A 23,899-nucleotide genomic window follows, 5' to 3' on the forward strand; every position below is an offset into this window, starting at 1 on the left:
TAACCATCGTGTCCATAAGCCAAAGTAAACCCCCTTTCCCTTAAGCTGTCAGGGCGTTTTATTACAGAAGGGAAAAACAACCAAGGTGAGGTATTAGCATCATTTCCCCCTCTCAAACACATTCATCGTTCCCAGCGGGGCCAATTATGGCCTTCAACAAACTGTACAAATTGATAATGTTAGTGAAAACCTACACTCATATCAAACTCTAAAATCAAATAAGCAAATGTTCAGAAGAAATCTATCCTAATGATTTTTCTCTTAGCTACCATACCTGCATTCATATCAAATGTCCAAGCAGGTATCCGATCTCCTATTTTTATATTACTTGTATGTAGAAGGGGAAGAGAAACATGGATAGAGCCATCCACCTTTAATTCTTTTCCTCCAGAATATATTTTCACACATATTGCAGCATGAGGAGTCAACTCAACATTTTCCAAACCTAAAAGAGAGTAGAATTTATTAAAATTATATGCAGACTTTATATTTACATAGTAAACTGTTATGTTTCTAAAACTTATTTTACTCTACTTCATCATCATTATCCACTCTAATAATTATTCTATTAGATGTTCGTTAAAGATTTTAAATGTAACTCCAAAATAGTTCATGAATAAGTGTTGGCTAAAAGTGTAATGTTTACAAATCAGTCTATACATCAGTTGATCTAGTTCTCTCCGAGTTGTCTGATTAAAGGACACTGCAATCCAAGCAAATTCCAGACTAGTGAGATAGCTTGAAGGGTAAAGGTACTTGATGAACAAGCCTGATTGTCTTAGTTTGGTTCCTGTAACTGGGGTGAAGTTAGACCGAGAATGCTGACTCCCAAAACCTGTCTTCTGGCCTCCAACAGAGGGGCTGCCAACAGCACGTGGCTTTTATATAAAGTCCAGACCTCCAGCGCACTGATAACATCGCACACTCAGGAAACACATGCAACCAGCAGCACCAGGCTGGACAAAACTGAGCAGTCCCCTTACAGGACTCTAAGTGCTTAAAGCAGGGCTTTGACAGGAACGCTCACTGTGACCCTGCCTAAGGCTCATGAGCTTTATCTTGAACACCTCCAGGCCAACATGAGCTCGAGGGTGGCAGCCAGTGTTGCCGTGTTCCCGTGAATGACTTTATTTTGCACATGCTCTAACTTAACACCTAGAAGATTGTCAGATCTCCTAGACAGGCTCTGGGATAACTGAAGCAGGAACTGATTGGGGCAGTAATTCCAGGGAATAATCTCTGATGAAGTGGAAGCATGATTCACAAGGGAGGAAGCTGTGAAGGAGAGTCAGTGAGGTAACTTCAGTCTAAGCCCCCTAGTTAAAGCAAGGAAACGGGAGTGTTATGTGTCAGTTCTTGTACGCCCCGCATAAGGGCTGAGCCTGCTTCATAGACTATGCAGTGCCCTCAAGCAGTGACTGATGTGTGCAGTGGAAACAGGCTTGTGACAGAAGAGTGGGCCTCATCAGGCTGGGACACTGATAGCATCAGTTTTTATCTATAGTTTAAAATATATATTATTTATATGATACGCTTTTGATACTCTCATTTTGAGATTTACCCAAATGAACCAAAACTTTGACACAACTGATGTACTCTAAATTACAGATGTCTGGGGTAATTTTAAGCAGTGGAGTTTCAGTTAGATTTACAAAGAATACTAGAAAAGGTGTGACAAACGTGGTTGTGGTTTTAATTTAAATTAATTAAATACAATTCCATTAAATTCCATAACTTTTACATTATAAGGGCCTGACACCAAAGCTGTCGACTCTGGATGAGGTAGCAGCTTTTACACAGCTAAGATAGATCAGTTGAAATTATGATAGCTTATCCATCTCTGTACACTCGGTGAACATAACTTGGAAATCAGTTAAATAGCACACTCACTCTGGCTTTTAAAATAACACTTCTCATCAGTTTAGTAAGATTGCATAGAAAGTCAAACTGGAATATTTATTTATGTCAACATTTCTGCATTAACTATTTTGAAAAGTTTTACAATAATCACAAATTTTTTATTTGGCTTACTTGCTTTAGTTCAAATGAAATTTAATGAATTAAAATAAAAGGACATTTAGATAAATTTGACATAATGTATGCAAAGACTTTGGTGAAATTGTTCTTTTGGAGGTTTTTGGATTGGTTTTTGAAACAGGGTTTCTCTGTGTAGTCCTGGCTGTCCTGGAACTTTGTAGACCAGGCTGGCCTTGAAGTCATAGAGAGATCCATCTGCCTCTACCTCTTGAGTGCTGGAATTATAGTAGTGTGTCAGTACACCCAGATTAATTATTCTTCTTTGGACAAAAGGAAATTGCTTATAAACAATTTAGTAGTAAATATCTCAAAAGCAACATGTATCCTGTAAAGCTTAAATAAAAATCAAATGTGTAGTAGCATGTACATAAATATTATTTGATAGGAAATTTATGCTAATGTTTCTTAGAAATATGATTACATGTTTTAAAACTAGAGAATACCTGATTTATAGGTGACTCCAGTCGCAGGCAGAAAATTGTCCACCTTTAAAAACTGTTGTAGAACTGTGAGATAGCCAGTCACGTTACTGATGTGATGGTTGCCAGGGAGTTTAATGAAGGCTTTGGAAAACTGAACACTTGGTTGAGATTTGGCATCTGGACAAAGGAAATCCCATTAACAAATGGAGAGAATGTATGCACATTAAAAACAGCATCACAGGGCAGGACATTTTCTTTTAAAGGATGTGGTTATAATAATTTCTGAGTGTCACCATCTCACATAGTTACCTTAAATTCAGAACTAACAAGCTTACTTTTTATATATTGACATAATGAGTGCTTTTATCCCACAATAGTATCGATCTGTGAACCACAAATGAGCCACTGATGTGCACACGGATACGTGTAAGAAACTTGAGTGTAAAGCAGAAGTTGTGGGGAAAGATGTCAGTGTAGTACAAACAATTAGAAGTTCTGGACTGTAGAAAAGAGAGTACACCGCATGCACATGACACGTGTTTCCTCTAGATTGCTAAACATCTCCAGACTACAGGTGCTCGACTCTGCTGCCCAGAATGTCTTCATGGCTTTCATACCTCAGCCGGTATGGTCTACAACAGGAGTGGGGTTGATGGTGTGTGTCAGAATGGGCCAAACCCAATCAAGCATCTTGTTCATGCTTAACAATGGGCCTAGTCCCAAGCACAACCCATGAGGGATGGCATGCCGGGACGCAGAATGGGAGGTTTGCTTTGTCTCTCACAGGGTTCCATCATGTAACCCAAAATGGGAGCTTGTACGAAAACGGAGGCAATGTTCACAGGGTTGAGAAGTGGAAAGAGAGAAAACTATTTTTCAATTGTTTCAACTTGAGTCTTTCTGATTAAATCATGCCTGAGGTTGACCCTGCTTTTAAAAGAAAAATGTTTCCTTTGGGCTTATGCTAATTTACAGTGGGCTTCCAGCAACTTCCAAAATAACTGTCCTTCAGGTCATTTGGCCACATACTGAAATGGGTAGGTGTCTCCATCAGATAGCCACACAGTAACTTTTAGTAGTCTTCCAAAGGCCAGATTCCAGACAGATATAGTACCTCATTTCAATGGTATTGAACTGACTCTCTTCTGACATTTATCAATGAGAACTCAGTGGCATATTGATATTTCCATAACTAACACAATTTAATAAGCCAAGGATCAACTCCAAAATTAAAATGGAAAATTACCAGATATATTACCTTTGACCTTGGACTTTTAATAAAATTACTGATAAAGGCAGAAAAAATCATTTAAGTTATTGGGGTGAAAATGTATCAAATTTTAAAGATTTGTATGCTATTAAAAGAATAATGTAACATTATTCTCAAAATCAATTTCTAGGATTTTGCATAAAGAGAGAAAAATAATACTTGCAAAACACTGGAGTAAAACATCACAATTATATATTCATTATTGTTTTGTTAAGATATTTGAGGAAACAATCCTGTATTTTCAGATCACTTAAAACACTATGTAAGACATTCTCTGTTAAACTATGTGACCTTTATATATGAAGATATCATGTTAAAATGCACTACTTTATATGCTAACCTAAAAAATAAAAATTTAAAATAATGTGGCTTAATCCTGCTGGCGATACAAATTTCTTACAAGTAACAAAGTATGCATTCTGTGTAAATTATCTGCATTTCCTCAGAAAGGTTTCTAATTTTCTCTGTCCCCTTGTCCACAAATACATTAGCATATACTGAACACACATGTATTATATAAACCAAATGCTTTCTTAACAGAGTACCTTATGAGTGTTAAGAAGGGAAGTGGGTACTTTATGGAGAGACGTGGCAACATCAGAAACATCTGCATCTGGTTTCATTAAAGTCCCAGAAGCAGGAAACGAGGCCTCTCTGTAGCCATGAGCCTCCTGTTGACTGTCTAATCTCTACACACAACTCCATGTCAAACTCATGAGTCCCAAATGCTTTAACATCTAGGGAAAGAGGCTCTACAGCCTTACGTAGTAAGTCACTCCAAGATCAATTAACCCCAAATTCAAGTCCTAACTTGAGTACTGTTAAGTTTTCTTATTTAATCCATCAGAAATGCATAGATTAGCTTCTAAATGTGAATTTTCAGAAGCAGTTCTTTAGGCCATGCCTTTCCTGACGGACTTCTTCATGAGGACTTCCTGCCTTCTAGTTATGTCCATTACGTTAGAGCTGAACACTAACTTACCAATACAAATCAAACAAGTAGTAGTAATTCATAAAGGATTATGTAATACGTATCAAAAGAGAAGTACAATGACTGAGCTCCTAAGCACCAATTAAGGGACGCATGGAGATAAAGGGGCTTTTAGCACTCTTTCTTGTGGACTTCAAGTACCAAGTACCCCCATGAGGACTGCCTAGAAGATCCTAGACTCCCCAGTCACAGGCCTCTCCCACATTGGCAGCCACATTCACCATGGAGGAACAGGAGGGAACAGGGCACAGTTAAGAATCCTGGAGATGGGAGAAACAGGTTCTGACCTTATCACTATCACACCAGCCATGAAAGGCCCAGGGAGAGGAGACACGGAGAAGACAGACAGACATTTTCACTATTTCCTCGCATCCTCAAGCCCCATGTTTAGTGCATGCTAAAGATAATGTCTAATACACAAAAATGCAATTTTATAATAAGAAAGTAGTTTTGGTCAGCTTACCATCAAGCTCCCAACTTGGACTTTCGCCAAGTTACAATCAGCCCTGATTCTCTTATAAAATAATCACCCTAGAATGTCCTCAGTCAGGGAGTAGTACACTTACCAGCTAATTTTCCTGTAATCAAAACGGTGTCTTCAAAGAGCCATATATTTGCTTGGCTTTGCGGGAACAGTGAAAGTGTAACTGAAGAATATACTGTGAAACAGGACAACACAATCAAAGTGTTTAATGCAGGGGAAACCGAGGCAGGCATCGTTCTGTCGCAGTGTGTCTCAAAGGACTCTATATCCTACCACAGAGACTCTTGCTCATCCATGTTCACTGCTGCTCTGTTCCTAACAGCCAGAAGTCGGAAACAGCTTGGCTGTCCACCAACTGATGGATGGATAATGAAGAAATGGTACATTGACGCCATGAACTATTATTCTGTTATTAAGAAAAATGAAACTTGCAAATAAAGTGCTAGAGCGAGCTAGAAACGATCATCCTGAGTGAGGTAACCCAGAGCCAGAAAGATACATACCATATGCATGTTAGATTTAAAGCTTTTTATATGTATGTGCTCCAATTAAAATAATCACAGAGGCTAGGTACCTAGTAAGGGTCCAAGGCAGAGGATGTGACATTCCAATGAAAGGGAAGTAGAATGAAGTACAAAGAGATAAGGGGGGAATCTAGAATAGTATTAGATGGGGGATGGGTGAGAGCGTGGAGTACAGGAGGTACTATGAGGAGGGACACTGATACTGAGGCCTTTTCAAAGCTATGTAGAAATGCAGAAGCTTCCTAAAACATATCTATGAAAGAAATGTAAGTGAATCATCATATAATGGGAAAGACAACACCCCAACTAGACATTTTATGTCACTAATTAAACCCCTCAGCCCCAGGAATGGGTTACATCTTGTGGATTCATTGGACAAAGAGGTCCCATAAATCCCCATCCCCAACATCACAGGTTGTTGCCAAGGCTACTAGTTACTGTCACATCCTAATGGTAAAAGCCCTGTTTCTGGAGATATCACCCACTTATGTCATTGAACACAGAGAAACCAAGCTGATGGTCAAGTAGAAGCTTTACCCATACGGACTATGACTCATGATGCTGGAAAGTACCCTGCACAGGACTAGGGGAGAGGGGTAATCATTAGTACCACCCAGCTACACACCCTGAGACCTCCAGCACTGACTTGTCTGCAAGACAGACTGCTATAATGGTGCCACAAATATTACTGGACTAACCAGTCACTTTATTGAAGTTAAGGGTCTTTCCATGAAGTGGAACCCATACCTGACATTGCTAAGGTGACCGTGAACCTGAGGCTAAACAGATCATGGGCCATAAGGAAAACCTATGATCATTCGGCTACTGGAACATAGCGACACCATGACTGCCAATGACATATCGCTACACCCAGTATCAGTGGCTCACTCAACCCTCACCAAAGAAGGGTATGCAGGGAAGGATAATTACCACAGGCAGTGTGCACGCCTCTGTGGAGATGAAGTAAGTGCCTTCATGACTGTTATGATCCCAGGACTTGTGTCAACCTAAATTTCACCACCAAAGAAAGCTATCGTGTTAAAAAAAAAAAAAGTGGGATTTTGGGAGTAATGAGATAAGAAAGCAGAGGCCTCATCAATGAAATCAGACTGTCTTACAAACACCCCCAAAGCTCTTTCCACCATGTGAGGACAAAGTGTGAAGGCAACATCTGTAAAAGGGGAAGAAGCTCTCCAGTCAGCAAGCTCTCAGCAGTGAGCTCGCTGGCATTTCAATCGTGGTTTCCCCTGACTCCAGAACTGTATGGAATCGCTGATATTTACAAGCCATCTCGCTTGCAGTGTTTTGTTCTAACATCTGAAACAGACAAACTTTTCCTTTCTACGAATTTTCCTTTCCTTCTCAGCACAGTATATGGATCTCTCCTAGGTGTTCTCATTTTCAGCTTAACAAATTTCCCTCCAACAGATGGAAAGAAATCGTCTGCATTCGTGAATGCAGAACACCACTGAAGTACTTACTCGGCATCCTTCCAGTTTTCCACGGCAGAGATGTCAAGACGTAGCCATCTTTGTAAGCAACGATGGTTAAGCTGAGTCCTAACTGGTAGGGTACTTTTATCAATACTGCTCCATTGCTTCTGGTGACTGTAGAATTCGTCTTCGAGTAGTTGACAAACACCTCCACAACGGCTTGGCTCAGATACTGGCGACTGATGATGTCATTGACCTGGACTTTCAGCATAAATACAGACACTGGAAAACAAACAAGCAAATGAACAGAAACTCAATCAGGTCGAACTTAAAAATGAATGCCATCTGCACATTAAGATGTTATTTAATACTTCCAAAGAACAAGACAAAACTTTTTTTTTTAACTTTTAGAATGTATATATTAACGGCTGTTCAAAATGGTAAAAATAATCCAACAAATGCATTATTCTTCCTAAATCAAAATAAAATAGAATATTTATTATTAGTAAGCACACTACTATTATTCTAATTTTTGCCATTTAAAGGGGGAACAGTGAACTGCTCTTGTGGAAAACACATTTTTACTTTGTCTGCTTTTAACTTACAGAGTTTTAACACCAATTCAACACACCCTTTCACAGAGAGCTCCTTGATTTTTTTTGTTGGCTTGAAGGCAAGGAATGTGTTGCTGTTTTTACTATATGAAATATCATACAGAAACCTTTCTGAAAATATATTTAATTTTTTTCTTATCTACCTAAGATTTCATACTGATCTAAAGTGAAGACAATGAAAATTAGAATCAGCTCTATGAACCCTCTGGTCTCATCAAGTACCGATCTGTGTATTCAACTGGGATTTACCCCCATGCTATCTGGCAAAACAAACAAAAAACAAAGAACTTGGAGATGCCTTTGTGAGGAAGTACCACAACATCTTAGCCAAAGACATTTTAGTTTTCCCTGTAAGTGGGCTCTGGAGCCAGTCGAGATCCACTATGCCATCCCTCCCTCAGATATGTGACCACAAGTCTGTCACCCTTAAATGCAACTCGGGGACCCCTGGGAGAATAGCAAGTGCTTTAAGTTAACAAAATGAAGTTAGTGCAAATATATGTTTGGCCATTATGATTATTAGTAATAATTTTTTCTGCAGTTTGAAAGCCACACCACATCCATTACAGTGCTTTTGTAAATATCTCCTTAAGGACTGCCATTTATTTGCATAAATAAACGCATTTTTATTAAACATCATTTTGTGAAAAAAAAAAAACATGTCAGGTAAAAGGAAAATTCCTACTTACTGTTAACTACCACACCACTGCTAACCAGTCACCCTCAGGCCCGCTTATTCCAACTTTGCTAATCCACACCTTAAAGTGTTTGGGGATCGTTTTAAATATAAACAGGGCTAACGAACAATCACTCTGTCCTTGGGAAGGTGCAGTTCAGCAGACTGAAAAGCAAAATAGTTCTGATCCTCTCTAGAGATCAAATATGACATTAAATGTCACACTACTATTAAATCTCAAAAAATTCATTATTGTAATCACCATTGAGAACTTTAATTCCTAATACCAACTGTCTTAGTCAGGGTTTCTATTCCTGCACAAACACCATGACCAAGAAGCAAATTGGGGAGGAAAGGGTTTATTTGGCTTACACTTCCATGCTGCTGTTCATCACCAAGGAAGTCAGGACTGGAACTCAAGCAGGTCAGGAAGCAGGAGCTGATGCAGAGGCCATGGAGGGATGTTCTTTATTGGCTTGCTTCCCCTGGCTTGCTCAGCCTACTCTCTTATAGAACCCAAGACTACCAGCCCAGGGATGGTCCCACCCACAAGGGGCCTTTCCCCCTTGATCACTAATTGAGAAAATGCCTTACAGTTGGATCTCATGGAGGCATTTCCTCAACTGAAGCTCCTTTCTCTGTGATAACTCCAGCTGTGTCAAGTTGACACAAAAATAGCCAGTACAATTGACCCCTTGTCAACTTGACACACAAACACATCACTAGTAAGCCTCAACCCTTACATTCTTATTCATCCCCAAGATCTAAATAACTTTAAAAGTCCCACAGTCTTTATATATTCTTAAAATTTCAATCTCTTTAAAATATCCATCTCTTTTAAAATCCAAAGTCTTTTTACAATTAAAAGTCTCTTAACTGTGGGCTCCACTAAAACAGTTTCTTCCTTCAAGAGGGAAAATATCAGGGCACAGTCACAATCAAAGCAAAAATCAATCTCCAACCGTCCAACGTCTGGGATCCAACTCACGATCTTCTGGGCTCCTCCAAGGGCTTGGGTCACTTCTCCAGCCATGCCCTTTGTAGCACACACGTCGTCCTCTGGACTCCAGATGCCTGTACTCCACTGCTGCTGCTGCTCTTGGTGGTCATCTCGTGGTACTGGCATCTCCAAAACACTGCATGACCCCTTCAGTCCTGGGCCTTCAATTACAACTGAGGCTGCACCTTCACCAATGGCCTTCCATGGCCTCTCACAGTGCCGAGCCTCAGCTGCTCTGCATGACCCCTTCATGCCTTCAAAACCAGTACCACCTGGGTGACCCTTACACATTACCAAGTCCCGCTGCAGAAGGAGTACAACCTTGCCTATCTCTGGAACACAGCCTCTTTGTGCTTTCAGAAAACACTTCCCAGAAGATGTCACCTTAACGATGCTGGTCTCTTCTTAATCACCGCTAATTTCTTAGCTCCAGCTAACCAGCATCAATAGTCCCAGTAATGCAAAGTTTTTGCTTTAGTAGTTCTGGTATCTTGTTAATCACAGCTGATTCTTCAGCCCCAGCTAACCAGAACCACAGAATCTTCACAACCAAAGTAACAATGGCCCTGAAAAGAGTCTTTAATTTTCCCTCTGAAATTTCACAAACCAGGCCTCCATCTTCTGCACTGTTCTCAACATTATCTTCCAAGCTCCTACACAACATCTGACAAAGCTCTTAACAACAAATGGATCTTCAAGCCCAAAGTTCCAAAGTCCTTCCACAGTCCTCCCCAAAACATGGTCAGGTTGTCACAGGAATACCCCACTCTGCTGGTACCAATTTGTCTTAGTCAGGGTTTCTATTCCTGCACAAACACCATGACCAAGAAGCAAATTGGGGAGGAAAGGGTTTATTTGGCTTACACTTCCATGCTGCTGTTCATCACCAAGGAAGTCAGGACTGGAACTCAAGCAGGTCAGGAAGCAGGAGCTGATGCAGAGGCCATGGAGGGATGTTCTTTATTGGCTTGCTTCCCCTGGCTTGCTCAGCCTACTCTCTTATAGAACCCAAGACTACCAGCCCAGGGATGGTCCCACCCACAAGGGGCCTTTCCCCCTTGATCACTAATTGAGAAAATGCCTTACAGTTGGATCTCATGGAGGCATTTCCTCAACTGAAGCTCCTTTCTCTGTGATAACTCCAGCTGTGTCAAGTTGACACAAAAATAGTCAGTACACCAACTAAATAGAAAAATAAAGTACCCCTTGGCCATGTGTGTACATGCGCACACATGCACATGCAAGCACACCAAATCATGGTTTCCAATTTCTTAAAAAGTTATTTCTTTTTTTTCATATTATAATATAATTACATCATTTCTTTTTTTCCTTTCCTCTCTCCAAATCTTCCAATATACCCCCTTCTCTTTCAACTTCCTAGTCCTTTTTCATCATTTATTGTTGTTACATGCACACACACACACGTACACATGAGTGGTGTGTGTGTATACAACCCAGTCAGTGTGTATAATGTTACCTGTATTCATTTTCAGGGATGAGCATTTAGTATTAAGTAACCTTTTACTTAATATCCATGTGCTCTTTCCTGGGGGAAGACTGCGTCCTCCCATATTCACCCACTCCCTGGGTGCCTCTAGTTCTCTGTGTGGATTTAAGGCTCTCTGGGCTGATGTTTTCCAACTTAAATGGGAACTATAACTCTTGCATAAGCAAGATATTGTTGTGTGCACGGCACATTGGTTCTTAGACTAAATGTAGTTGAATGGGTTTAGTCCTACAAAACATCTAAGTAGAGAGGACACGCAGCTCCTACTGAGTCAGCCACCAAACCTCTAGTACCTTAAACAGAAATGGAGGCACACAGGCTCACAGTTCTGAGACTGCACTAGAAAACACATATATTAAATGTTTGCTCCTAAAACACATACATTAAATGTTACCGAATACAATTATACATATGTGTTTAATTGATAGGCCACTTTGTTTTGTATAAAACAAAGGAAGGGAGAGTAATATTAAATAAAAAAAAAAAAACAGGAAAAAATAAAACAAAACCTCCTCAGTAAAGCCAAAAGTCAAAGGAATTTCCTAATAAATTTGATACCTGTACTTGTAGCAAAATATATACTTTAAATAGTTCCTTCCTGGCCATACTAATAAGACCAAAAGAGGGTTTTGACTAATTCATGTGCTTCAAACAGCAGTCTGAAAAATTCTCAGAGCCTTTGGATTAAAATATCCCAATGTGTGAATAAGATTCTAACGGAAATTCACAAAATAACTGGATAAAATAATTGCTCTAAGCTTGTAGAACAGACAGCAAAATAAAGAACACTGGCTCCAGATGACCCGATGCTGGCCTTGACTGATAAAATGATTTAAAACAACCACTCCCCAAGAGTGTGCTATAAATTTGCCCAGCACTTGGGAGGCAGAGACAGGTGGATTTCTGAGTTCAAGGACAGCCTGATCTACATAGTGAGTTCCAGGACAGCCAGCGCTACACAGAGAAACCCTGTCTCCAAAAAACAAAAACAAAAACAAAAAAACAAACAAAAACAAAACCTACTCAGAGGAGAAAGGATCATCAACACTACAACTCCTCCCTGGTGACAACCCCTGCAGCTACACTGCCAATCACTACAAAGCTTAGGGAACACAGAGGCCCGGCCAGCAAATTCCTCTCCAGTCTAACTTGGAAAAAGACTAACTTGGCTCTTGTAATTGTTTCCTCCCAGATTCCACCTAAAATATGGCCATTTTCTGATGCACATACACTCACAAACATGCAAACACACACACACACTCAAATACAGACACTCACACAAACACACACACACACACTCACATACAGACATTCATACTCACATATACACACACAGACATATATACATATATACACACACAGGGTTCATTGCTGGAACTACACGTTATCCTATTTGGCAAACCTGAAAGGTCTCTCTTAATGTTAAGGCAAGGAGAAAATAAGCTAGTAAGTCCCTCACATACCACCTCCTATGCTCTTTGTCCCACATTATTCCTTAGCTGTGAGCTTCATCACATTAACTGATGTATCTCCTCCCCACCAATGTTTAAAATCCAATCATTGGTTAAATTGGAGTCTTTGCCTAATCCTTGAACATGGTTTATCTCTTACCCCAGTATAAAACATTTTGGAAAGAAGAAAAAGAAAAACAAACAAAATCTTGGCTGAAAGCTTGAAAAGTCTGGTCAAAGCAATTCAAAGGTTACAAAAGAATTTTAAAATATAAAAGAAGTTTAAGTTATAAAGAATTACCTGCCCTTGACTTAAACAGGATGCTCTGACTTCCCCAGGGCAGCAGATGAAGCAAGCAACATTGGCAGCCAGAAGCACTACATATCCACAGACACATCCCCTTCCCCACTCCCAACAAAAAGGATTTGCCATCACATGAAGCAGATCCCTCTTGGTTAAATATATATAATTTTCAACCAGCAATGCAATTGTCTCCATGATCTATCTTCTTTTCTCCATTGTTTATTCATCTTTCTGTAGGTGTGTTATTTTCTCTGTCACTTAATTATAATCATTATATCACGCCCACACAATCTTCTTTTCAATATGTCACGATTAGTTTTAAAATGGTCTAATAACAAATGATTTTAACTGAGCTAGGAAACATATAATTTAAATGCTGGGGGCTAAAAAACTAAAATAAAAATGCATAGTGATGAGCTATGTCCTGGGAGTACTGATTACTACCTATCGTGGGTATTAAGTTGTGTGGATCAACAAAACTCATTGAATATTACATCGGTATAAAGAAATGTCCTTTAAAAAAAAAAACAGTTTCCTATGCTACAGGGGTAGGGAACTCAGGTTCTGAAAAGGACTTTTAAAAATACTTATAGGTATATATTAGGGTGACGCTAACATCTTGCTGTGGGAGGGAGGAAGAATTACAAGCCCACTGCTTTCTGAGAGAATCTGGCACCACCTCATTGTGTCGTTTCCAATAGGTTACAACTGCACAGACAACACCACTGAAGGTCCAGATTTCTCTAGTATAAAAACCAGCCTACATTTTTCCCATTACATTGTAAGCAAGCATCTACAATACTTTCATAGTGCAATGTTTTCCAGAAATATAATGCCAAAATAAAAGCTTTTAGAAATCGAATAGTAAATACTTTAAGGAAATAAATTCAAAAGACTTTATAGAAGACTATGTCTCAACAAAAAGTAGGCAGCAGTGAAGAGCACAGAAATACAGTTTTAAAACATTTGTTCTGAATAAGGACAAATGTTTACTCCCTATGAATTCACTCAACAAATGCTCAGTTACCGCTGACTTCGGTTCACACTAGCCCTGGGCTAGTGATAGGGATAAAAACATCAATAGAGCTTTGGGAAAGTTTAGGCAAGGGAAAACACGATGGGAGGGACAGAAAACTGCAGAATTTCTGATAATAGTGGAAGAAAAAGCAATTCCAAAACATAGGAAAGCACCTTCTACAGCACCCTACATAAAGCTCCATGAAGCTGAGCCAAAGTTACATCAGAGTTGATATCACTACAAGTAGTCAAGATAGGGATTGAATATTTCCCTTTGGAATCAGCTCACACTGGTATTTTAAACAAGGAGCACATTGACATTTTGAGTTCAGAGACCTTGAGGGCCTGGCCAAGCATACTCCGGTTTTCTCTAGGATCTGAACTTTTGGTCTCTTCCTAAGGAGCAGTTACAGTAAGAACGCCAAAGATGCCAAGTTTCTGTGGCTGACCCAACTCGGACTTTAGTGGGGGCACTCGGAGGTCTCACTTGCTCTCCGTATAACACTTTAATACATTTAATATTCAGTCACAGAAATGTCTTAATTTATAGCTGGGCATACACCCATCTTAAAGTATAAATAGAAAACATCTGGTTCAATTTAAAAGTCTATGTATTTATAACTTTGAGCAGAGACATATCAGGCTTGGTTTCATTAAAGAGGATATTGATTCCCAGCTCAAGGCTAGCATCCAAAATCCTCTGGCATCTGCCACCACCTTCCCCTGCAACCTATTTCCTTCTAATCCTGCTCTTCCACGATCTAGCAAACCGGAGCCTACCCAATAACTCTCACCCTCTGCTTGATGGTATTAAAAGAAAAAAATTTTTTCTTGTAACTCAGTCAAGCTCATTGGTCTATGAATCTATGGCTACCTTCCCTATACTTGGACACTTGACAGCTGTCTTAGTGACAGTTGTCAAGGCCTGCAAAGACTAACTTACCTACTATCTAAAATTTTACAGAAAAACTTTGCAGCATCCTCCTCTATGCTGCTACATAAATGGATCACTAGCCACTACCCAAGACCAAATATACACTCTGCTGGCTAGCTTTCTATCAACTTGACACAAGCCAGAGTCATCAGAGAGGAAGGAGCCTTGATTGAGAAACTTCCTCTATAAGATTGGGCTGTAGGACATTTTCTTAATTAGTGATTGATGTGGGAGAGCCTAGTCCATTGTGATGACACTACCCTGAGCTGATGGTCCTGGGTCGTTTAAGAAAGCAGGCTATGATCTAAGCACGGTGGAAGCGGAGGGTGACGGTGACCTCAGTTCCACCCCATTTAGGTCTCATTTTTAAAACACTCTACCACTTGGGGTTTGTTGTTGTTTTCTGTGCTCGCTGCCACTGCCCACCGGCCACTCACCCGCCCGCCCGCCCGCCTGCCCATCCGCTCACTCGCCCTCACTCACCCACTCCTGCCCCCTTTTCCAAGACTAAATTCAGAGTTAAATTAAAACAGTGGTGGAATGGTTAAAAAAAAAAAAAAAGCAGGCTATGAAAGCCATGAAGAGCAAGCCAATAAACTGCATCCCTCCAAGGTCTCTATGTCAGTCCCTGCCTCCAGATTCCTACCGTGTTTGAGTTCCTCTCCTAACTTCCTTTGAGGAAGATATGGAAGCATAAACCAAATAAACCCTTTCCTCCTCAGGTTGCCTTGGTCATAGTGTTTTATCACAGCAATTGTATCTGTGACTAAGACAAACAACTTTTATAAAACCTATGTGTAAAGTTTCAAACCTGGGACAAATGGCTGAGATTCCTATTTAACAGCAGACCTGGCCACCAGGTTCTCCCTATATCCCTCAATCCCTACCTGTTATGAGCGCTCCTTGCTAGCACAGCCTGCCCCTATCCTAAACTTCTCCAGTCCAGGGGTTGGGCTGCTCTTCCCCCACTGCCCTTTCCTATTTAATCCATTTTGGTTACCTTTCTCTTTGCACCTTTGGGTTGGTATCTTGACTGCTGCACCAGGGGCCTTTGCTCTCCCATTTTCCGCCCCTCCTCCCCACATGGCCCAGCTCAGTCTTGTCACATCCACCCTGGACTCTTCTAGCTGACTCTGCCTTAGTCTATGCTCCCCCACAGATCTATAATAAACCTTGTTGTTGTAGAAATTTTTAATCTTAAAATGTTTACCCTGCCTTTGACCATTTCATTTCTGGATAAAACACACACACACACACACTTTTTATTTACAATAAGCTTTAAACAACACAAAAGCTGGGCAGATATCTACTCTTTATGTTATTAGAATCTACTTTCCTATCAACAACCCCGAATTGTTACTTACTACATATCTGAGCGGCTCTTAACTCCAATTGGCCAGTCCTCAGGGCCACATAAGGCCCTGACTCACTTAAGCCACGGCAGATTCTCTCTCCTAATCCACCTTTTCCTCTCATGGTTCTCCTCGGACCCCAAGCCTTGGAACCCTAAACCCTGTCTACATCTCTTCTGCCACACTATTGGCTGTCGGCATCTTTATTCACCTATCTGAAATAACTTGGGGCAAGGTCACATGGCTCACTTGGGTCTCTATGCCAGCTCTCTTGTCTTGGGGGCCTCTCTTAGCACTACAATACACAGTACAAAACCAAACCTCAGCACCAGCACCTTCTCCTCCACCAAACCTTCCTTCCCCTCCCTTCCCTTCCCTTCCCTCCCCTCCCCTCCCCTCCCTTCCCTTCCCTCCCCTCCCCTCCCCTTCCTTTTTCATGTCTTTGTTTCATTCATTTGGTGCCGAAATCCAGGACCAGTCATATTCTTTCCTTTTTATTTCTTTTTTTCACTCATTCTGCCTATGGAAATTTCATTTCACTCTTTAGTTTAAGTCAAACACCTCTTTTTCAAATATATATTTTTCCATACCATCTAGATTCTATTCTGACAGGTCCCAGAGCATAAGATATTTCCTGATGATCACTTCACTTTTCCACAGATATGTCTTCTCGCTCTACAAAGCTAGGTATCCTCATAACGAACAGTTTCACATACAGCCTCTTGGGGGGTTTTTCTATTCACTTTACATGTCCATCATTGCTCCCCCCTGCCCCCGGTCTCCCATCTCATGATCTCCTCCCACCCACATCCCCTTCTCCTCTGAGAGGGTTGAAGCACGCCCCTGGGTATCCTTCCACTCTGGCACATCAAGTCTTTGCGGGGCTAGGCACATCCTTGCCCACTGAGGCCAGACAAGGCAACCTAACTAGAAGAACGTATTCCACATACAGACAACAGCTTTAGAAATAGTCTGTTCCCTTTGTTCTGAAGCTGCATAAAGCCTGAGCTGCATATCTGATACAAATGTGTGTGAGGGGTGGGATGGGGCTAGGTCCAGCCCGTGTATACTCTTTGGTTGGTGGTTCAGTATCTGGGAGCACCCAAGGCTCCATTTTAGTTAACTCTGTTGGGCTTCCTGTGGAGTTCTTATCCATTTTGGGGCCCTCAATCCTTTCCCAAATTCTTCCATAAGAGTCCCCAAGCTCCATTCAATGTTCTGCTGTGGGCAGCCCTGTGTTCCTATGGGGTTGCCATGTGGACATATACTAGATGGGGAAAGGGTGGGGCAGGGAAAGGAAAGAGAAGATGAGGAGAGGAGCTGTAGAGCAAGGAGGAGAAGGGAGACCAGAAGCAGCCACGCTCCTGGGAGAATTGGGTAGCATGAGGGACCATCCTGAAATCACGGCCTGATTGTAACTTCAATACAAAGTTTTGTGCCTTATCCTGCAGCAGCCAGTGAAGAATACATTGCTACAATAACAACAATAAATATAAAGGTTCATTTGGTTTTTGGAAACTAGTATGACATCACATGGGAACATTTAACCCGAGAAGTTCACTACACAATGCCTAAGGGCAGACCTTCCTAAATGCAAGACAATGTACCACAGAAAAGATGAAGCCTTTTATTATCACAGTTACAAACAAGCACCAGCATGGAGGTTTTGCAAACTTTTCTTCCAGGATGTGAGTGCAATTTCCCTATTTAATTGAAACAAGAGCAAAAAGCTTAGAAAAGAACTGAGGACAGCCAAGGAGCTTAGAAAGCGAAAGGCCATATAATTATGCATTCTGTACTGCAGAGAGGGCTTACAAGGCTTAATCCCAACAGCATTTCAAACGGACACACTAACTGCCTTCTTTTAAGGGCACAAAATGGCACTGAATTTAAAAAATTAAAAAGCCACCGTTTTACTGCTTAAACCTCAGAATTAGATCCAAAAAATAGTATTGGCTGTGAAAAAGGAAGGGAAGGGGTAAGGGGAAGAAGGGAGGTGGAAAAGGAGAGAGAAAAAATACTGTTTATCTTGGAAACAAATTAATTTACAATGACCTAGAAACTAGTGTTTATTTCAGAGAAAATGTCAAATCCAAGGAATTAAGGAGATACAAGGACATAATCTTCAAAGGTAAAATAAAAAAATGTTATAGAATAAGTAAAATACTTGCTGTTCCCTGTAGGACTAAAAGCTTGAAGTGGGTTCATCAAAGCTAATGAAATAGATCACGCAGAGTCTTTATAAGCCACAAAATAAGCCACTCCATGGGGGGAGCAAATGAGAGTCCTGAGCTATTAGGCTTTGGCTGAGCTCCTACCCACAGAGCCCTTTACCTCAGTGGAAAAGAATCAGCTTTACCCAAGCTCCTAAACACACTGTCCACGCTCACCCTCCCCTCTTCCCCCCCCACACCCCCCCACCTCTAATCTCTTCTACCCTACCTTCTTCCACCACCACCCCCCTCAGGCACGGGTTGTCTGTGTAGCCCTAGCTGTCCCGGAACTCACTCTGAAGACCAGGCTGGCCATGAACTCAGAAATATCTGCCTGCCTCTGCCTCCCAAGTGCTGGGATTAAAGGCATGTGCCTCCACTGCCTGGCCTACCCTACCTTCTTAAAATGCATATAATTTACTGGTTGTGGATTGTTTGTTTGTTTGTTTCCCTAACTAGAATTATACCTATTTGAACTTTTGGACTTTTTCATTTATTGAAATATCCTCAAACACTAATATTTGTTTTTGAATGATTTGTTTTCAATGATTTGAATGAAAAAATTAATGAATGAATTTCCTATTGTGGTAGCACAAGGCAGGACCACTTAGAACCAACTAGTCACTGCAGAGAATGATACAATGGAGACAGATGAGACCCAAGCAGAAGATTGAACAAGGAGAAAATGCATTTGCTAAGTTTTTACTTTAGACGAAGTACACATTTTCTGATTCTTTACACCTTCCGTCAGCAACCGCTTCCACAGAAAGACATTATCAAAAGGGCATCAAATCATCCAAAATGAGCAAAAAAATGACACTTCTTAGAAGAAAACCACAGCTTCCTTCTCAGCCTCAGCATCCAACCTTGCAGCCACCAAGGTGGACATCCACAAAGAGCTGGATTGCCATCTATGAACTTGGTAAGTATGATGTGATGATCACCAAGGAAGGCATCCACATGCCCATACACCCAGAGCTGGCAAACAAAAATAGATCCATCCTTTGACCTTTGTAACATGAAGGCCATGCAGTCCCTCAAATCCTAAGGCTATGTGAAGGAACAGTTTGCCCAGAGATTTTTCTGTGGCTGTTTGACCTGAAAGGTCTCCATTATTTCCACAGTTACCTCCACGTGCTTCCCAAGGTGGCTTTGGCCACCTTTTTCCAGAGACAACGTGAGACTAGCTTTGGTCCAAAGGTCGGGAGAGTGAGCAACCTGGAGATTCACAAGGGAGGAAGCCAACAGAGACATCTACAGGAGGAATGCTGTGCCCCCAACGCAGACAAGACAGCTGAGCTGGAGGATTCTCTGGCTGAGGACATGGGCAGCCACCTCAGTGAACTTGGAAAACTAGAGAAGACTGATTTATGTTGGATAAACTATAATGTAAAAGACGAGGAGGAAGAAGAGGTGCGGGAAGGTGGGGGAGGAGAAGGGGAGAGAGAGAGAGAAAGTGGGCAAATATGAAGCTTCCATCAATTGTTTCTTATACAACTTTAAAATGAGTTACATAGGTAGTAAACGTGAGAATATAGGTAGGGAGACTGTTAGGAAATCATGGCAATGATTTAAGAGCTTTTTTAATACAGAATTGATCCAAAATCTATTTCATACAAGTTTGAGTTCCTTGGTAAACTACCAATTAAAAAAGAAGCACTCACATAAAGTTGAGAGAAAAATGAGGTGAGGAAGGAAATGAAGATGCATATCGATATACAGATCTGGTCAAGATCTCATATTATATATATGAGATAGATATATAAATTTTAATGAGTACACAAAAATAATGTTGTTAAATTTAAAAAGAGCTAAAGATATAGCTGAGTGGCAGAGCCCATATCAGGCACCAGGTCTGAGATTCAATCTCATTTGAGATATGGCTATTGTATTGTGGTATGAATATGAAATGCCTCCCATGAATGAGCTCATGAGTTTGATCGCTTGGTGCCCTGCTTAGGGTGCTATTTGAGACACTGAGAGGACCCGACCCTCTGCCTGGTAAAGTTGGCTCACTCAGGGTGACCTTTGAGGATTATAGCACAGACCAGCTTTAGTCTGGTTCTCCGGAACCTTAAGGACTGCTGCCATGTACTCTGTCCACACAGCTGTCCCTACCTCCATACCTTCCCCTCATGATGGATTCTACCCAAAAACTTTGAGCCCAAATAGATCCTTCCTCCCTTAAGTTACTTCCGTCAGGTGCTTTGTCACAGTTATGAGAAAGGTCGCTAAAACAACCGCTTTTAAAATGAGCTTTTCTGTTCTATTTTGCATGTAAAACAGTTCTTTTGATTTTACAAATCAATAATATTTCATGGTAGTAATGTACCAGAGTCAGCTTTAATCGTTTACTTATTATAAAATGTGTTTGTTTCTAAATGGTACCTTCTTTTTTTTAAAATTGGTGCCTTCTTAATGTGAATGAATCAGATATGAACATCTGTGTTATAAAGCAAACAAACAAGAATCATCTACCAAGGGTCTTTGAATAGCACTGATTTGTCTGCTATGTCTTTCAAATATGTTGGTGGGAATAGATACAGAAAAGAGAAAAATGTCTTCCAGGAAATCACAATTCCTCAATGTTCCCTCTCATGAATGAAAAGCAGAAATCAGGTTAGATTCATTAACTAGGGCACAATGTCCCCTTGAGGATTGATTAAGTGTGAATTATTTGAGTTAGACACAGAGTGTTCTAGCTTTCTTTGAAATTTAATAATGTGATATTCTTGAGTAATCCCAACTTGGAATAACTAATGGACAAAGACCACATGAGATGATGTATTTCCCAGGCCAATGAAAGAACTATCCACCGACATACATATAATTGATATTCTGAAAAGAATGGCCTCTAAGACTGAAAATGTCTCCCCAAAAAAAAATCCCCCAAAATTTTCTTAAAAAGACCAAAAGTGGCAACTATCAAATATCATTACTGTTTTTACTTACACAACTCTAAGCCTGGGACCTAGAGTGAGGCCAAACCAGTTTCTGGAGTTAGAATTTATCCATTCCCAAAGAAGTGTTTATAACGCAGAACTTCCTATGGAAAGATCAGGGTTCTCCATCTCCTGCCAAGAGAACTGTCCAACATTGCCCAACGGTCATCATCTCACAATGAAAATGTCTTTACCAACGGTATGCAGTGCACACAATTTCCAAACACACTGATGTTTTAAAATACTGAAGTGTAAAAAGTTTTGATCGCAGCATCAAAGACCATGGTAATTTTACAAAATTCATTTAGCACAATGCTTTGAGTTTCTCTAAATGCTTCTTTTGTAAACTCCCTACTTTTAACGGCATCACAACCTAATGTTAAAAAGGAAGGGTATGACCTCTTAAAATGTATGCAAGAGTTTAACAATTGACTATTGGAAGTAAATCACATGGCAAAATCGGTACATATATCATGTGTTGTCCCTAAAACAAAAGTCCTAGAAGCTGAAATCTAGAGCCACAGCTCCCAAATAATGTGCAAAACTTAGCAAAATGATAAAAATGTTCATTGGCGTTCCAGAAGATTGTTTTGGTCCATGTAAGCACAACCACACTAACACAGCAAGAGTTGGGTACCACACCCTTGTTTGCAGTCTCAACATTCTATCCTTTTATCACTCAATTCAATTACATTCCTGGTAGTTCTGTAAAACTCGGTTTCCAGTTGCTGCTCTAACAGACAGCAAATATTGCATTCAGATTAACTATGTACTGGCCAGCTTATGCCAATGTAAAACAAACTGAAGTCATTTGGAAAGAGGGAATTCCAACTAAGAAAACACCTTTGAGCACAGCAGCCTGTTGCCATGATTGTAGGGCAGTTTGCTGACATGGAAATGCCCAGCTCACTGTGGTTGCTTCCAACCCTGGGTAGATGGTCCTGAGTTGCATAAGAAAGCAAACATAGCAAACAAAGAGGAGCAAGTCAGTAAGCAGCATCCATCCATGGCTTCTGCTTCAGTTCCTGCATCCAGGTTCCTGCCTTGAGTTCCTGCCCTGACTCTCCTCAGTGATGGAGTTTGGTCTGAGAGTTGTGATAGAGTATGACCTGAGAATCCTAAGATGAAATAGATCTTTTCACCCCGAAGTTGTTTGTGATTATGATAGCTATGACAACAATAGAAACCCTAATTAAGAAAAACTCTGAGCTAGAAATGAGGGTGGCAGTGTTCAGTCTTAGCACAGACTAAGTAAAGCTGCATGGTGTCTAATAGACATATCCACCTCACTACATAACTAGCAAATATGTATTTTTCCAACTGATTAGTGTTATTAAAAATTAGACTGACACTTAATGGACACAAAAAGAACTCACTAAAGTATCTAATGAGCTATGAATCCACAAAGTTTAGGAGCCCTTGTTTGCACCACCTTCATGTCTTATACTCATTAAGCACCTACTATGTGCAAAATATATCCTATTCACTGAAAAGGAGAAAAAGAAATAGTTGTCTTTAAATATGTGTGCTTACTTATTTAGAGAGAATAATAATATGGAGGAAAGTATAGACAAATATTTCAGAGATCACCAATCTGTATAATCAAATAATCAAATTTGCAGACAAATTAATGGAATTAGAAAAATATCATCCTGAGTGAGGTAACTCAGACCCAAAAGGAATATGCATGGTATGTACTCCCTGATATGTGGATATTAGCCAAAAATTACAGAATACCTAGAATACAACCCACAGACCATAAGAGGTCTGTTTTTAACAGGCAGAAAGGCCCAAGTGAGGAGGCTTCAATCCCATTTAGAAGGGGAAAGGAAATAATCACGGGAGGCAGAGGGAGGGAGGGATCTGGGCTGGTGAGGGAAAAGAGAGAGGAAATGGGGAACAAAATCAGATGGGGACAGAGGAGAAGTCCATAGCTCCAGGAGAATGAATGAAAATATGCACTTCAGGGGGTGGGAGGTGGGGGGGGACCCTCTAGAAAGTACTAGAAATCCAGGAGATGAGACACTCTCAGGACTCATTGGGGATGACCTTAGCCAAATTGCCCAACATTGGAGAGAGGGAACTTGAAGAGTCAACCTCCAGTAGATAGACAGGGCCCCAAGTGGAGGGAGAGAGTTACTAATCCACTGTCAAAATTTCTGACCCAGAGTCATTCCTGTCTAAAAGAACTGCAGGGACAAAAATAGAGATGAAACTGAAGGAAAAGCAGTCAAGTGACTGGCCCTACTTGAGATCCATCTCATAAGCCAGGGGGTTGGCACCAAGGCCTGACACTGTTATTGATGCTATGAGCCTGGCATGGCTGTCCTCTGAGAGGCTCTACCAGCAGCTGACTGAGACAAAAGCAGATACTTCCCATTGGACTGAAGTTGGGGACCTCTATGGCTGAATTAGGGGAAGGATTGAAAAACGTGAAGAGGAGAGTGACCCCCCATAAGAAGATAAGAAGTCTCAGCTTACCCCAAGGGAGCCCCCAGAGACTGTGCCACCAACCAAGAGCATACACTGGCCAGTCTGAGGCTGCAGCACAAATATAGCAGAGATCTGCCTGGTCAGACCTCAATGGGAGAAGATGAGCTTAATCCTGGAGACACTTGAGGCCCCAGGGAAGGGGGAGGTCTGGTTCGGGAGAGCACCCTCTCGGAAGAATGGGATGAGGAACTGTGGGAAGGGGAACCAAAGCGGGGGGACACCAACTGGAATGTAA

The 23,899-nt window shown here is 40.9% G+C and overlaps 1 protein-coding gene across 2 annotated transcripts in view; it reads right to left on the minus strand.

Moving 5' to 3' along the window:
* Window positions 1-23,899, minus strand: part of Fam171b (family with sequence similarity 171 member B) — a 55,631-nt gene that overhangs the window by 7,521 nt on the left and 24,211 nt on the right. For both annotated transcript variants that reach the window (XM_085834736.1, XM_021156473.3), the window contains exons 2-5: window positions 7,210-7,443; window positions 5,287-5,379; window positions 2,481-2,636; window positions 275-445 (exon numbers count right to left, since the gene is read on the minus strand). In XM_085834736.1, the coding sequence (XP_085690862.1) occupies window positions 275-445; window positions 2,481-2,636; window positions 5,287-5,379; window positions 7,210-7,443 (654 nt within the window). The remainder of the gene's footprint in view (window positions 1-274; window positions 446-2,480; window positions 2,637-5,286; window positions 5,380-7,209; window positions 7,444-23,899) is intronic.

This window comes from Mus caroli, unplaced genomic scaffold (assembly GCF_978045245.1).
Source record: "Mus caroli unplaced genomic scaffold, Mus_caroli_1 scaffold_2, whole genome shotgun sequence".
Classification (NCBI taxonomy): domain Eukaryota; kingdom Metazoa; phylum Chordata; class Mammalia; order Rodentia; family Muridae; genus Mus; species Mus caroli.